General features: G+C 32.3%; 3 protein-coding genes across 6 annotated transcripts; 1 reads left to right on the top strand and 2 right to left on the bottom strand.

Moving 5' to 3' along the window:
- LOC109349423 (protein DMR6-LIKE OXYGENASE 1-like) lies at positions 1162-6867 on the bottom strand. 3 transcript variants are annotated; one of them, XM_019590218.1, is made up of 4 exons: positions 2634-3139; positions 1852-2179; positions 1247-1529; positions 1162-1212 (listed from the first exon to the last, which is right to left on the bottom strand). In XM_019590218.1, the coding sequence occupies exons 1-3, from the start codon at positions 3116-3118 to the stop codon at positions 1269-1271; spliced, it is 1074 nt and encodes a 357-aa protein (XP_019445763.1). In that variant the 5' UTR covers positions 3119-3139; the 3' UTR covers positions 1162-1212; positions 1247-1268. The 3 variants fall into 3 exon arrangements, with proteins under 3 accessions (XP_019445763.1, XP_019445764.1, XP_019445766.1); XM_019590219.1 differs by lacking the exons at positions 1852-2179; positions 2634-3139 and adding exons at positions 5705-6035; positions 6330-6867 and having other exon boundaries at positions 1183-1529; XM_019590221.1 differs by lacking the exons at positions 1162-1212; positions 1247-1529; positions 1852-2179; positions 2634-3139 and adding exons at positions 4729-5143; positions 5705-6035; positions 6330-6864.
- On the top strand, positions 10278-12150 carry LOC109349422 (protein DMR6-LIKE OXYGENASE 1-like). 2 transcript variants are annotated; one of them, XM_019590217.1, is made up of 4 exons: positions 10278-10820; positions 11161-11491; positions 11723-11996; positions 12066-12150. In XM_019590217.1, the coding sequence occupies exons 1-3, from the start codon at positions 10351-10353 to the stop codon at positions 11978-11980; spliced, it is 1059 nt and encodes a 352-aa protein (XP_019445762.1). In that variant the 5' UTR covers positions 10278-10350; the 3' UTR covers positions 11981-11996; positions 12066-12150. The 2 variants fall into 2 exon arrangements, with proteins under 2 accessions (XP_019445762.1, XP_019445761.1); XM_019590216.1 differs by having other exon boundaries at positions 11723-12150.
- On the bottom strand, positions 14315-16014 carry LOC109349420 (CCG-binding protein 1-like). The gene is made up of 3 exons (XM_019590215.1): positions 15664-16014; positions 15263-15336; positions 14315-14699 (listed from the first exon to the last, which is right to left on the bottom strand). Exons 1-3 carry the CDS (start codon positions 15881-15883, stop codon positions 14385-14387), a joined length of 609 nt encoding a protein of 202 aa, XP_019445760.1. The 5' UTR covers positions 15884-16014; the 3' UTR covers positions 14315-14384.

Genomic DNA, 16165 nt, shown 5'->3' with positions numbered 1-16165 from the left:
TCCATCTATAAATCCTAGCTTTTGTTTCGTGATCAAACTCATTTTCATAGACCTGCACTATTAATGGTAGTTCTCTCCATTGAGTAGAGGTGAAACGAGGGCTATGGCAAGATTTTTTGATGGATGAATATAGAAGGGTGATTCGTGATCTTGAGGATTCTCCATGTGTTGAATAGTAGTGTCAGAAGAATTGTTGGGTGAGTGTGATTCACTCATTGAATGTAGCAAAGCTCTCTCTAAGAGAGCTCTGATACCATAACAGCAAAAGAATAAAAGATTGAGCAATGCTAAGCTCAAAGAACAAGATGAATAAAGCACTTTTATGAATAATAAATACCTCTTCTATATTTGATGATGATATGAATTATATTTGGATGATTTACAAAAGAGAAAGCAGAATATATTTATACTAATCAATAAACCTTGGAATGAAGCTTCATAATTGAATAACTAACATAACAAACTACTCTAAAGACTAAAGCTAACTAACTTGCTTATCAATTAATTGGGCTGAATCTGTATTGTTCGTCTGTTAAGCAGTGCAATGAATTAGAGTAGGATAATATCTCGCTCTGAATTATTAGAGTCATTGGGCTAGATGTAGCATGATGTGATTTATATCCTGATGCATGATGTTAGCCTGCTAGAATGGCAGGGTCTTCTTTGTTTGTAACTTTGTTGCTAGTGTGAACAGTGTTTGTCGAGTATGCCTTCTTGTTTAATTGTTGATGTATTGTGCCGTGCAGTATGATCTTTGTTGGTGTAATTCCTCTGCTCATGATGCATATTGGTTTTGATGGGCTGGTTTAATAAAAGAGAGTAGAAGTAAAAGAGAAAAACTAGTACTGGATGCTTCTTTCCCTGCTCCATCTCTACCTCTTTGCTATTGTTGAGTGTTGACTTGGGGCTTAGGTTGTATGCACACACACTCGACAATTTACTATTCATATTCCCGATGGGCATCATTCATTTGGTGCCAAAACAGCTTTCATGTAAGTGATATCAAAAGGACTTTGAAGCAATAATTTGATTCTAGAGCGACTGATGCAGTTTGTTTTTTGCCAATTGAGTCAGCAAGTGTATGTTGTTACATGTTAGTTGGTACTTGATTTCACAGTTTTGATAATCTCATTAAAGTAATTCATCTTTTTCAAACAGATAATAAATAATAAACCAAGAATTTGTGCTGTATAAGTTTGATGTTCATATTACATCATAATTGCTCCAATAATGACAATGATATTATGAGCTCTTATTCTGCAACTCACTCATTGGGAAATCTTGAAATGATAAATTTGAAGGTTTTCAACATTGGATTTAGTAAAGTTACTTCGCATTCTGTTAGTACGGAACTTGCCCCAGTTGACTGCCCTATATATTGGAGGGTTGTTGTCATCTGTCAACTCTTCCAAGGGCTTCACATCTGTGTAGAGTGCTGGTTTCAGAAAGAAAGGAATGGAAAACCTCTCCTTCTCACTGTTCACCATAACCCTGTGCTCTACACTCTCATAAGCGTCATTGCTCCAAACCTGCATGCACAAACAAACCCATTCTGTAATTACCACAGGCCAAATTAATTAAAACAACAAATAACAAATGACATAAGAGATGTGACTACAATTGCAATCACAATGTTATTGTGAAGACTTCTATAACAAAAATATTATTATGGCCACAATTTAATACTCTCCATGTGAGCTGCTTTACATGTGATCCAATTGCTCAATGCATTGTATAAAAATAATATAAGGTGTTTTATTATATCACTAGTGATGATGGAAACAAATGTTGTTACTGATACCTAAACTAATGAGTGGGAGTGAAATAAAACTAAAACAAATGGTTTAATACCTGAATCATATCACCAACATTAATGATGAAAGAATTGGAAATAGGCCTGACTCGGATCCACTCTCCATCTGATTTTCTCCTAACTTCAAGACCACCAACATCATCTTGAGATAGCACGGTCAAGACACCAGTGTCCTTGTGGTGTCCAAGACCAAGAGCCAGATGAGGGTATGGGCAAGGGGGATAATGGTTAAGTCTTATATTGCTTGTGTTATGTCTGAAAAAGCCATTGAACCTATTTGGTGCTAAGCCTAAGCTCAGTGCAATAAGTTCCATCAACTTGTAAGCTAGTTTCTCCACCTCTTGTGCATATTCTTGGCATGCCTCTCTGGTATCAAATCAGTATATATTAAATGCCTTGACACTATTTTGAGCTAAACAATTTCATTGTGACATAATAATTTATCCTACCTAGTTTTCCAGGTACGGGAGCACATCTTCTATTCCAAAAAGTGTGTCACTTTATGTGTCATTTCTTTTGATTGGTCATAAAAATATTGACACACTTTTTGCGACAGAAGATGTGATCCTGTTTTCTACATACATGTACTCTGATTTTCTACCTTGTATAAGTGACTTGCACCAAAAGATGTTTTCCTTTTGATGTCTTCTTCTAATGGTGAATTCTGTGTAGGAATAAAAACAATGGACAAACTTGTATATGTAATATTTATAAACTTGTATTAAAATCCCATTATAGGTATTGTTCTCTAGTTATCATTTTAATCAAATTAGAGCAAGGGAAAAAATCCAAACTAACTGAATTGCGTGAATTGAGTTACCTGAACTCAGGAGGATTCTGAGGCCATCTGTTATCCCATTGGAACTGAATGTTTTCATCATCATCTGAATCATCTGAGGGTGGTATAAAAGTTGGTTGCTGAACATTGAAATCATAGATTTCTTTCCAGTCCCTAACATTCTTGGTATGTTCTGCTTCAAAGTACCCAAGCACATTAATCGCATCCCTTCGAACCTTGATTTTCTCCTCCAAACTGAGTTCAAAGAATTTTCTTGCGGCATCTTCAATCCTCTCACGCTTACGCAAAGGCACCTTATGATTAATAACCTGAAAGAAACCCCATTCTTTACATGCACTTCCTATTTCTTTGATTAGGCCTTGGATGGAAACTGGGGTGATGGGTTCTTCTTGTTGGTAGTTAATTGGAGAGAGATCAATTAAGGGTATACCTTCAGCTACGATCACTGATTGTTTGGGCCTGTGCTCTGGGGCTTGCACATAAGCAGGATCTACCGCCTCTCCCATGATTGTGGTTGTATATACTTCTATGGTGATCACCAACTTTTTTATTTATATATATATATAATAACATTAAACATAAAAATAATATTTAGTGATGATATAATAACAATAAACATAATTTAATTAACTTTATATATATATATATATATATATATATATATAAATATAATAATATTAAATATAAAAATAATCTATAATAATAATAAACATAAAATATTAGTTTTTATATATTTAAATATAATATATAAATTATAATATCGAGTTAGTTCATGAACCTAACGAGTCAAATTGTATCCAACCAAAGTTTGATTTGTTTATGTAAGGAGCTCAATTTTCAGCTCAAGTTAGATTTTTTTAATTTATGAATAGAGTTTATCTAACTAAATAATGAGTTAAATTTCAAACAAATATCAAATTAATTCCATTTATTACTACCATTATCTATTAAAATCATGATGTGACAAATGCCGTGTTTTATATGTAAAGATGGATTCAATTTATGTACCAATGCTGAATTTGAATATTTTATATGAGATGATTATGTACATTGAACCAGGACGAGTTTTTGTGCTTATGACAAGGTGTGATATAAGACCGGTTGCACTTGGACTATAATATAAATGAGATATAAAAAAGGAGATAGATAATATCCATTTGTAAGGTACGGTTCTATTGGATTTAAATATGTTTGTACCAACTCTCCAATTAAGATGTAACAAGTTATCTTAAAAAATAAAAATATGTAACAAGTTATCAGAAGAAATTAGCGTTTGCTAATTGAGGGAACATATTTTTTCTTTAATTAATGTCATTTAATTTACACGTGTCCACTGGTTTTACTCTAGAAAAGTGTAAAGAAACCTTATAACATAAAAATAAAATGATGTTTTTATAATGAGGAATGAATTTCAGTGCTGATCAGTAATTCAAGTGTTGATTAGTTGTACTCTACAAAAGTGCAAAGAAACCTCATATATAATATATATATATATATACATATATATATATATATATATATTTATGTTTTTGATATCGAAGAGAGACTCTGTTTGCTTTATTATTTGTTTGTGTGTGGTTATTTTTTTAAATAAAAAGAAGTTTGAAATGCATCCATATGCTACCAACCAATAATACATAAGTTACTGGTTTCATACTCAGCCCCCAACAAAATTATAAGATTCTCCCACTAAAAGGTCTAAATCCTAATTTTGGATGCTTGCTATTGTTTAAAAATGCATAAATATCAATTATGATTTGATGTAGTTGAAAGTCATAAGCAGAGTGGAGCAGGAACTGTTTGTTCCTTCGAGGAATCTTATCAAAGTAGTTTAAACAAATCAATAAAGGAAAATGCTAGCATTTTTTATAAGCAAAGATGCTATTTTATAATTATAGTTCTAAAATGTGGTCCACAGCCATAATATTTTAATTTTAGTATCCTCCCACAATTTATTAATCACCTATTTTGACCATATCTCATTTTGTTACATTTGTCTATAATTTGAGATAAATGGACTTAATTCTAACAGCAACCACAACTTCAAGTATTTTTATATGAACACCACGGTTCAGTTGATTATAATAGGAGGAAATTTAATCAATGTTTCTCAAACAAAAAGAAAATGTCAAACATTCTACCATTCAGTTATTGATGATGATTCAATTTCCTTTTATTCAGTGATACTTACATACATATTCAACAAGTCACAAAATTATTGTTTAATATATTTGACTTGCTTGCATTAATTAAGCAACACGATATTAATATCTTTAAATTATCTTATAATGATAAATTTGAAGGTTTTCCACATTATGTTTCTTGAAATTGGTGTCCCTTCGATGAATAAGAAACTTTCCCCATTTGTATGGCCTATATTTTGCAGGGTTGTGCTCATTTATCAGCTCCTCCAAAGGCTTGATTTCTGCGTCGTGTGCAGGGTTGAAAAATAAGGGAATGGAAAACCTTTCTTTCTCAGTGTTAACCATCACTCTGTGTTCTACACTCTCGTATTCATCATTGCTCCAAACCTGCACAAATGATTTCAATCCTCAAGTAAAACTAAACACTAATCAGACTATAGTCAATTGAAAATGTTTAGCACACATGTCGCATATTTATATAAGTGACAAAATCAGTGTTCATATATATATGTATACAGAATGAGGTGAACTAGTTGTATTAAGTGGAGTTATATACATTATATGATGTTATGTATATGTAATTATATGTGTATCTCCTCATATGGCACATGTTTATAAGTGGCAAAATCAGAGGGTATGCCTATACGAGGAACCAATTGAAATCATATTAATTATACATATATCATAATTATGTTTATGTAGCTGATAGCATATTAATTATACATATAGCATTCCATGTTTTTAGTATTTTAACCTGAATTTGTTGTTCCAAATCATATATCAAATCACGTCTCAAATCATATCATGCACCAATGACAATGAAATAAAAACAGAGAGAATATTGAATGTTTAAGTTTTCTAACATGACATGTTTTTATCTATACGTGACATGATTTGATAGAGCAAATCTCTTTTCTCATTCTTTATAGTTTTGTACTTTACTGTTACCTGAATAATATCACCAACATTGATGATATAAGCATCTGGGGTAGGTTTCACTCCAACCCACTCTTGATCTATTTTACGTTTTACTTCAAGTCCTCCAACTTCATCTTGGGCAAGAATTGTTAAGGCACCACCGTCCTTGTGTCGACCAACACCAAGAGCAAGGTGAGGATAAGGGCATGGAGGATAATGGTTGAGTCTAACAAAGCTGGTTTGCTGTTTGATGAAAAATTCTTCAAACCTATTTGCTTCAAGTCCTAAGCTCAAAGCTATAAGCTCAAGCAACTTATAGGCCAGCTTTTCCACCTCTCCAATATACTCTTGGATTATAACCCTGCTCATAAGATCATATACACATCACATCAGTTTCAATTATTACTTGATATGCAGAATCTATTCATCTAGTTATGTGGTTCATCAATATGATACAGGAAATCCGGTATATGTTGAATGAGATAATCATGTAACTATGTTTTGAATACAACCCTTAATATTACATGTCAACTTATAGTTGAATCAATATAAAGTATCCAAAGAAAAAGATTGACAAAATAATATGCACTTGGTTTTCAACTGAAATTACTCACACTTTGACATGAAAAATTATCATAAAGTGAAGATGAATTACCTAAAGTTTTGAGGGTATTGAGGGGATTGATTGTTCCAGTGATGGATTCGATGATCATGTTCATCAGAAGAGACAGGGAGCAAAGTAGGTTCTTTGGCAAAAAAATCAAACACTTCTTTCCAGTCCCTGACATTCTTAGTATGCTCTGTGTCATAGTAACCAGTCAAAGTGGTTTCATCTCTATTAACCTTTCTCTTGTCCTCCAAGCTCTGTGAAAAGAACTTTCTAGAGGCTTCCTCTAACCTTTGCCTTAGAGTTAGGGGAACACCATGATTTGTTACTTGGAAAAAGCCCCAATCTTTGCATGCAGTTCCTATCTCTTTCACTAAGCCTTCTATGGCTGAAGGGTCTTTAACTGTTTTGTTGATTATTGGTGAGAGGTCTATTACAGGAATACCTGTAGCTTCGATTGGGGAGAGCTTAGGTCTGTGTTCTGGGTCTTGGATGAAAGCAGGGTCCACTTCTCCCATGGTTGCTGATATTGCTGATGATTACTTTGCCTAGGAGTGGTTTGTGCTTGTGGTACTTGGCTTGTTTTAATTCAACTAAGATAATTTCATGTGTTTAAAAGAAATAAACTAATGATATTATTGTTATATCTGAATACACTTGTTTCATATAATTTGTTTTTTTAATTCTTAATTTTTTTAATATTTTAGAAATTGAGCACGTGTATATATACTATTTTTCAATCATACAATTATTTATTGTTTATTCTTTTTATTTCTTATTTTTCAATTTTTCTTTAATGCAGTGTCTGATACATATTTAAATAAGATTATTATATTTAAATTATATTAATTTTTTTATCACTGTTCTTTTATATTAGGAGAGAATGGGCGGTGATGAATGTAAAACGGGCGGTGATGAATGACATATGGCCGTTGGCCAACAACATCTAACATGTACAATGGACGTACTTTGATAGTCCTTGCCTGTCCTACAGATCTGCTCTTGTCGGGGCAGACGGAATGTACATGTGGCATGGCAGGCGGCTTGTTAGATGACATTGAAGGCGAGTCAACAGCGTATTAATGACAAGGTCAAAGGTGCGTTAAATGATAAGTCATATACATTAATGTCACTTCAGGAGTATTTATGACATCTGCAATAAGTGAGCTCATCTGAGTTGGATAACGAGGAGATGAGAAACCTTGTACTGGATACTTGGGATAATCAAATGATAGATCGAATGTGACTGGAGTATAACACTTATATTTTTTAAAATTATTTACATAAGCTTAAATTTGAAAAGAAAACGAGTTTGAAAATGAAGATCTGATCTTCATATTTAGGGGTAAGAAATATATTTTTGACAGTGACTTTTATTGGTTGCTTAATAATACATTAAAAATTTAAAATATCAATAGTTAGTCTATAGAATGACACATACTTTGTTCAAAGAAAACAATAAGATTAGTTGTTAAAAAAACGATAAGATTAGTTGTTCAAAAAAAACGATAAGATTAGTTGTTCAAAAAAAAAACGATAAGATTAGTTCAACACCACTAGTCTATAGTAGAAGGTTTCACATGATTAGATGGAAAATTAAACTTGCACGGCACAACCTCTTCCTTGGCGATACGGACAAGGATTCTAAACTATTAAAAAAAATTAAAAATTTATTATTTTTTATATTATTTGTTTATTGTTATCGGTTTCATATATGGTTTGACATATATTTTAGAACAACGTATGATCCTAAAAAATAAAACTATGATGTATGTTCCGTTAGATGAAAGTACTAAAAAATGTACTACAAACTTAGTTTAAAGAGCTAAGGTTTTGGTAATTTTCCCTGGCAGATCCATTGTATGTGAACTTGTTTTGATGTTTTTGTTTATGTCAATGTTGTTGGGCGTGGCTCCCTTCCTATATGGAGAAAGACCATTTTGGGCAAAACCTACTTGTCTCATTTAATCTAATAGATAGGGGTTAGATGTGGCAAGTGAGTCAAGGAAATTTATGCAAAAAGAGACAATTGAAAAGTTGAGAGAATATAAGAAAACTCAACTGGCAGGAACTTTGAGCAGCCGTAAGAAACTCGCGACTGCGTCTTCGTTCACTGTTAGATCGGGTTGAAATGTGGATAGAAAGTTCACAACTTATAGTACTTCATTTTGAACGGTTGGATCGGTTGAGACGACATCCGAGGTGGTAGAAATTGAGCTGTTACAACAGCTGTGTTTCTGGTTTTTTTTTGTTTTTCTTGTTCTCATTTCAAGCTTGTTGCTCTGTTGTATGCCGTATTGTTGAGCACATTTTGTGCTATATTTTAGAGACACTTTTGTATTCCTATTTTGATTATAGTAGAGCTTGATTGACTGGTTTGTGCCTGTAGTTTTTACTTCTCACTTTGGGAAGGTTTTCCTCGTTAAAATTCTGGTGTCCCATGTATGTTACTACATTATTTGATATATTGCTCCTCATAAATTCTAGCACGTTAGTATATACTCTGTTAGAGTTTACATTGTTATTGTGTTGAATTTCTCATGGAAAATGGGAGAGAGGCTATCACATGTGAAATAAAAGAGAGGCCATCTCGACCAATAGAAATAATATTGCAAATTTTAAGTATATGTAATATTACAATTTTATTAAGTTTATATATTTTTCTCCTTTTAATGTAAAGTTCATTCTCATGTCTGGTTTCTCTTAAATGAGGGGAATTTCAAATGCCACAGTCACATAAAAAAAGAAAGTTTAACTTTCGTGAAATAAATATCAAGTAAAAATAATTTAATGAATATAATCCTTTTTAATTATATAGTTAAATGATTTCCTTAAAGGGAGTCACCAACCAACATGATGTTGGTCTGGTGTAAGACCTCATTAGATCTTTAAATTCAAGTTTTCGATTCCTAAAAAACAGCAAATATTGAGAGAAACAATATGCACCTGAAATGAATTATTTCTTATCTAAAAAGGTGGAAGATTTTCTTTAACCGAGGGATTTTCAGACTAAATTTTCAACCTTTAGCTATGTTTTCGTCTAGTTATCCCAACTAAACATATTAAACTCACATATATACAAGTTATTTTTCAACAACTCTTTTTTATCTCTATTCTAAACAAAATAAAAACAATAAACAATATGGTAGTATGAGTCATCCCGAACCCACCTCTTTGGTTGTATTCTTCACATAATCACATATTCATTCATAACTTTTAACTTATGTCAACAAAAAGCCATTGTAAGTCTGAAGATGATTGTATATTCTGTGTCTTTTGGGAATCAGACATAATATTTCTATCACTCATATCCTAATCAAAGAACATATATCAGAAGCAGTGAAGCACTAATCTGTCTGTATTTCACTGCATAGTTATCATCCAGCTTGACATAGCACAAAAAAGTAAAACATATATTTCAAGCTTGAAGTAACTTAATTCTGATTTGGCCTTGCCATTTAGGTTTGTAGCGGTTCTGTATGGAACTCAACCAATGGATAAAGGTCTCAACATGTACATAAAATGGCATGAAGATATTCTCATGTACAACATAAACAAGTTGTGGTTTTGTAGTTGTTAAATCAAATAAGTAAACATTTCACATATAACTTTAATAACTTATCATGCAATTCCTTCAAATCAGATGTGTTACTAAACCGAGATGGGCTATTACTAGTTCAAAATTAGTACAAATCTGTTACTAATCCATGTTCAAGAAAATTGATGGCTTAAGTATGTTTTCAATCACTATAAAATAAGGTCATTTTGTTTTTAGCTCCATAAAAAGCTATAATTGACTAACTGTGCCAAAATCCATCCCAATTCAATGAATCTGAGTAAATTACAGAAACACAAATTTAATAAAATTACATAAATAACTCATCTTTTTTATATTTACATAAATCATCTTAAGTGAATTTAATTTTTTAAATGAGAAAAATGATGAATATAATCAAGTTAAATTTTAGGGACAAGTTGTAACTATGTGTGGAACATAATATATCCATGTTAAATATTAAGAATCATAGAAAGAATTTTCTCATAATCTCCCCCAGTTTTCCAGAAAGCCATGGGAGAGGTGGACCCAGCTTTCGTTCAAGAACCAGATCACAGGCCAAAGCTCTCCCATATTGAAGCTGAAGGCATTCCTATAATAGACATCTCCCCAATAATCAACAAAACAGTTAAAGACCCTTCAGCCATAGAAGGCTTAGTGAAAGAGATAGGAACTGCATGCAAAGAGTGGGGCTTTTTCCAAGTAATAAACCATGGTGTGCCCCTCAAACTAAGGCAGAAGATAGAGGAAGCCTCTAGAAAGTTCTTTGCACAGAGTTTAGAGGATAAGAAGAAGGTTAGCAGAAATCAAACCAATTCCAGTGGTTACTATGACACAGAGCATACCAAGAATGTCAGAGACTGGAAAGAAGTGTTTGATTATCTAGTCAAAGAACCCACTTTTCTTCCTGCCACTCCTGATGAACATGATCATCAAGTCAATCAATGGACTAATCAAACCCCTCAATACCCACCAAACTTCAGGTAATTCATATCCACTTAGTTGGTTTAGTGATGTAAGACCTTGTTAGACTCAGATAGGTCAAAAGATTAAATATTCGATTTATATGAATGATACTTATTGAGAGAGATAACTACGTACTCTGAACGAGATTAATTATTTAGCCCGAAGGGATAATATTGATTATACAAAAAAAAAATATTCACTTTACAATTATAGATATAAAAATAAATTTCAAGTGAAAACAGAACTCCCTTTTTTTTTGCCCTCTCTTTATTAGTATAATCTAAATTCAACTTTAAGTTGACACTTAATATGAAAAGGGTTGTGATCAAAATTATGTGAATCTGATTTTATGAGCAGAGTTGTAATCGAAGAATACATTCAAGAGGTGGAGAAGCTGGCCTATAAGTTGCTGGAGCTTATAGCTCTGAGCTTAGGACTTGAAGCAAAAAGGTTTGAAGAATTTTTCATCAAAGACCAAACCAGCACTATTAGACTTAACCACTACCCTTCATGTTCTTACCCTGAACTAGCTCTTGGCGTTGGTAGACACAAGGATCCTGGTGCCTTAACCATTCTTGCCCAAGATGAGGTTGGGGGACTTGAAGTGAAACGTAAAGCAGATCAAGAGTGGATTGGAGTAAAACCCACCCCAGATGCTTATATTATCAATGTTGGTGATATTATCCAGGTACCAAACAGTGTTTTACTGTTCACTATAAAGTCTGAAAGCATTGAAATGTTATAGACTATAGTCTTATTGATAGTTCAATTGTTTCCCACTTTGTCAATCATTTTAAGTTTAACATTGTTGCTAATGCAATTGTTAGTCTTATTGGATATTGTTAAATTCATTACGTATAATAACCCCATGATAATCAAAGAAGCCTCTTTTACTTGAGTATGGGTGCTGTTTGTGCAGGTTTGGAGCAATGATGCCTATGAGAGTGTGGAACACAGAGTGGTTGTTAACTCTGAGAAGGAAAGGTTTTCCATTCCTTTCTTCTTCTTCCCTTCACATGACAGCGAAATCAAGCCTTTGGAAGAGCTGATAAATGAGAAAAACCCTCCAAAATATAGGCCATACAAGTGGGGCAAATTTATTGTCAACAGAAAGAGCAGTAATTTCAAGAAACAAAATGTGGAAAACCTTCAAATCTATCATTACAAGCTCGCCTAAAGTATAATAAGAGTACCAACACAATAATATGTTTGAATCAGATTATGTATAATAAGAGTACCAAGACAATCATATTTAAATCTATCACTTAGCTTATGCATGTAATTGGGTATAATATGTTGAAGCAGATTGATCCAAGACGGTGTTTCTGTTATGAGCACACACTGCAACAATTAATTGAATTCTTCGCATCTTGTGTGTAAACTTAGCTTGTAGCTTTTAATTTATGTCACCAAAGGCTATTTGAGTTTGAACATGATTGTGCATGTAAGACGATAAAAAGTAAATTGCATTAGAAATACTATCCACCATTGCAGCTATAGAGACAAATGAAGGGAATAATAGAGTTAATGGTTGTTGTTATATGCTCCAAAGTTCCATAAATAACATCATAATAAGGATAAGTTTTATCTTGTACAGAGAACAAAAGAATATTGTTCAATTCCAAACTCTGCAATATCTTCCTAAGTTTTGTCTTGTGCCCCATCTACCTAGTACGACATACATGTTGGAAAGAATTACAAAAGCAGATGTCAGGTTACTGAACAACTTCTCAGCAGCTTCCATAACCGAGAAGCATTAAGCAAAGCTCCCTAAATTGCCCCATCTGCTTCAATAGGCATTTTTCATAATAATACGTTCAACTTCTTGTACGGGCCTGACCAACATAGAAGATCAACTACACATGTAGAATGTTCTATAGTTGGGGTTACCCGGTAGTCTCAAACCTTCACCAGCTAGACCTGCGTGGCTACATGAAGAATGCCAACGAAAATAGCTGCATTTGGAACAACCCATTCAGTGAAAGAGCGAAATTGACTCGGAGCCAACTACATGATGTGCATCGTATCATTTTATATTAAGCAAAAAGTTTACAAAAAGTCCTTAAACTTTATAGGTTTTGCAATTATACACCATCAACTATTTTTTATTTCTATTTACTCCTTAAACTTTAACTATTTGTGAAATTAGTCCCATGTAATTTTAAATTACTAACAATGAAATTAGAATACATTGACTATATAGAGACCCCCTAAAGTCTATTTGCACTAAAATATTTCATCCCCATATCTCATCCTTTAATCCAAATCCAAGACATTGATTTTATGCCAACAAGATTTTCCTCCAACTTTGCAACAGTGGGGTATTATTTGCAATTTCTGCTTCTTATGAGAGTACTAATTGTTAATGTAGTGGTTGGTTATAGAAAAAGGATGAGAGGAGAGATACTAACATAATTTTCAAGATTTAGTTTAAAAAACAAATGGTTATTTTAAATTATATGTATATAGAGATCAATTTCACTAATAATTAAAGTTTAAGGAACAATTAGGAAGAAAAAATAGTTTATGGTATCTATTTGCAAAAGACAAAGTTTAAGGAAATTTTGTATACTTTTTTGGAATAAGAAATCCTTGGAAGCATGTGATCGATCTCTCTGTTATTGTTTGAGCAGTCCAATAATATCTTATTGCTAGATTTGCTAGATATTATTCACCAAAATTATTCCTTGGAGGCATGTGCATTGATTATACCTGTACTACTAGTTTATATACAAGTTTAATACATTATTTCATACAAATTTAATAATTTACCGTGTTAATTTTTTGAAATGAATGATAACTCCCTTTTAAAGACTTTTATTTGTTTCAGAGCCTTTACCTCTTAAATTAATTAAAAATTAGGAATGAAATAGAGAAAAAAAGAGAATAATAATTTAGCAGAGATCATTTTATTCCTAGAATGTCCCATTACTATTTCGAGTCGATCAGATATTGACACATAAACAAAAAAAATTAAAACAAAAATAACATTTTTATATTACTAGTTAAAATATAATTGTTCTGAAACAAGGAATGAAATCATCCTTAAAAATATATGATTTTTTTCCATAATAACTAGGGTACAATTGGAAAAAAAACCATCTTATAATGAGTTCACATTCTCTTTGAATTCAAACCATCTTATATATGACATTAAATTAAGTATAATGAGTTCATATTCTTTTCATTTTTTTAATAATGGATATAATATTAACCTTTGAATAATTTATATAATAATAAGTAAGAAATATAACTTTGGTTTAAAAAATAATCCTTAAATACAAAAATTAGAGAATAACTAAAATTAAAAAAAATTCTAGTATCAATTTTTTTTATAATACTTATCTCTCCGATATTAGAGAGGATCTTTACTCAAAAATTAAACTATGAAAAGAAATTGCATAAACAAACAAATCAACAAGCAATACATAAAACATTTTCAAGTTTCAAAAATGAATTGCTTAGATAATCAATTCAAAACACTATAATTATAAATTTATAATCTATCTATAAACACTAAAAAACCATCTGATACGGATACCCTTAGCTATTCCACAAAGTACACATTCACATAATATCCTTCAATCTGTTTCATGGTCAGGGGCATGGGAATACCATGCAGGGGAACTACCCATGGTTCTAAGAAGCCTAGTGTATTGAGAATCAGGCATTCTACCTTGCTTCTCTTCCAACAACTCATCACAAGATTTGGGTAACCCATCAGGTATGGGACAAGATCTATGTACTTCTTCCTCTGATTTTACATCCTTGATCAAATTTAACTTGTCATTCTTCATTTTGTGCATAATTGTAACACCATGCAAACATCCTATTAAGGATTTTACACCACCAGTCTGAAGAATCAACCTCTCTATGTCTACCTTTGGTGACTCTTTCTGTAAAAGATTATAGAAGTTAGTTAGCTATATGCCTATGAGAAATTCATTTGTACACAAGGACTATACAAGTTGTTAATGAAACAAAGGCTTTGTTAAAAAAGGTCAACAAATATTAAAGCATAATTAATAAATAATGCATTCAACCTTTTGATAAATACTAGAGCCAAATTGTAATGAAAAACTTCAATTTTTAAAAGGTTGTCTATCTCACTCTCTTTAGATGAGAATGACAAGTGAAAAAAATTCAGAAGAGTGGTTTATTCCTGAACAAAAACTTTTCTTTAGTTTTTTCCTCCCAAATTTCCATTAATCATATCATGTTTCTTCCCACATGGACAGGGAAGGAAGCACTTTTATTTATAATAGTGTTCAGAGAAGCTTTGTTTTGGAGTTTATAAGCTACAAATAATATGTTCAATAAAAAGGCAAAAACAGATATAAAACACAACAAAATAGGAGAAAAAACAATGTTTTCTATAAATTGCATCTCAATCATAACAAAACAAAGGAAGAAAAGAGATTAAAAATTTCAAAAGCAGCAGATAGAAGAAGATATATACTTCAAGATCTTTCAGTTCAAAATAAGCCTGCCAGCAACTACAGCATTCTTCACCTTCAAGTGTTGAACAATAATCTGCAAACGATAAGAAACACATTAACATAGTCAAACCGTGGCGCATCCAACAACAAATCAAATCTGGAAAGTGCAATCAAATTTCATCTTTCACAATACGAGCGTAAAGGGTCACCAGAAATTCTAACTTTTAGTTGAAACCAAACCAGATCACACACACAAAAGGGTGAAAATAAACATGAAAAACAATAATTAGCCTACATCAATAAACAAAAACAACATAAAGGGGTCATTGGAAACGTTATAAACTTGCGAAATTTAAGGATTATGGCAGCAATGAGAAAGGTGGAAGAAGAAAAGAAAAAACACGCTGTTACACACACGTACCTGATAGCTCTCTCTCAGATTTTTCGATCAAAGGAGGATCTTTAACGACCCTGTCAAACTTGGTTCGACTAAAAGGTTCAAGCTTTGGAATATAAGACTGGTTCCTAGTTGAACAACAAGCAGTGAAAGCGTGTCTGGTTGAAGAGACTATGTTGCTATGAAGATCTTTGGGTTGAAGAAGCAAGGGAACAGAACAAGGGTGAAACAGTGCTGATTTCATTATTGGTTGTGATTAGAGATTGCAACTATGTTTGGATAAAACTTTGTGATGACTAATGATAAGGGTATTGAATGATGCAAGATATATATCATTAAATAATGCGAAATTTTCTGTGGGGATTCATTGGATTGGATAAGGATGATGCTGTTTTTAGATTTTTCTATTATTAGTCTATAGTTTATGGATAAATGGAATAGTAATAAATAAAGACATCACAGTTCAGATTTCAGAGCAAGGGAAAAAGACTGTGGGATTCCCTTCCTTGGATGAATTTGGAAAGAT

Source organism: Lupinus angustifolius, chromosome LG06, assembly GCF_001865875.1.
Source record: "Lupinus angustifolius cultivar Tanjil chromosome LG06, LupAngTanjil_v1.0, whole genome shotgun sequence".
NCBI classification, from domain to species: Eukaryota; Viridiplantae; Streptophyta; class Magnoliopsida; order Fabales; family Fabaceae; genus Lupinus; species Lupinus angustifolius.
Note: the sequence above shows the minus strand (reverse complement) of the source record. Positions and strands in the feature narration are given on the sequence as shown.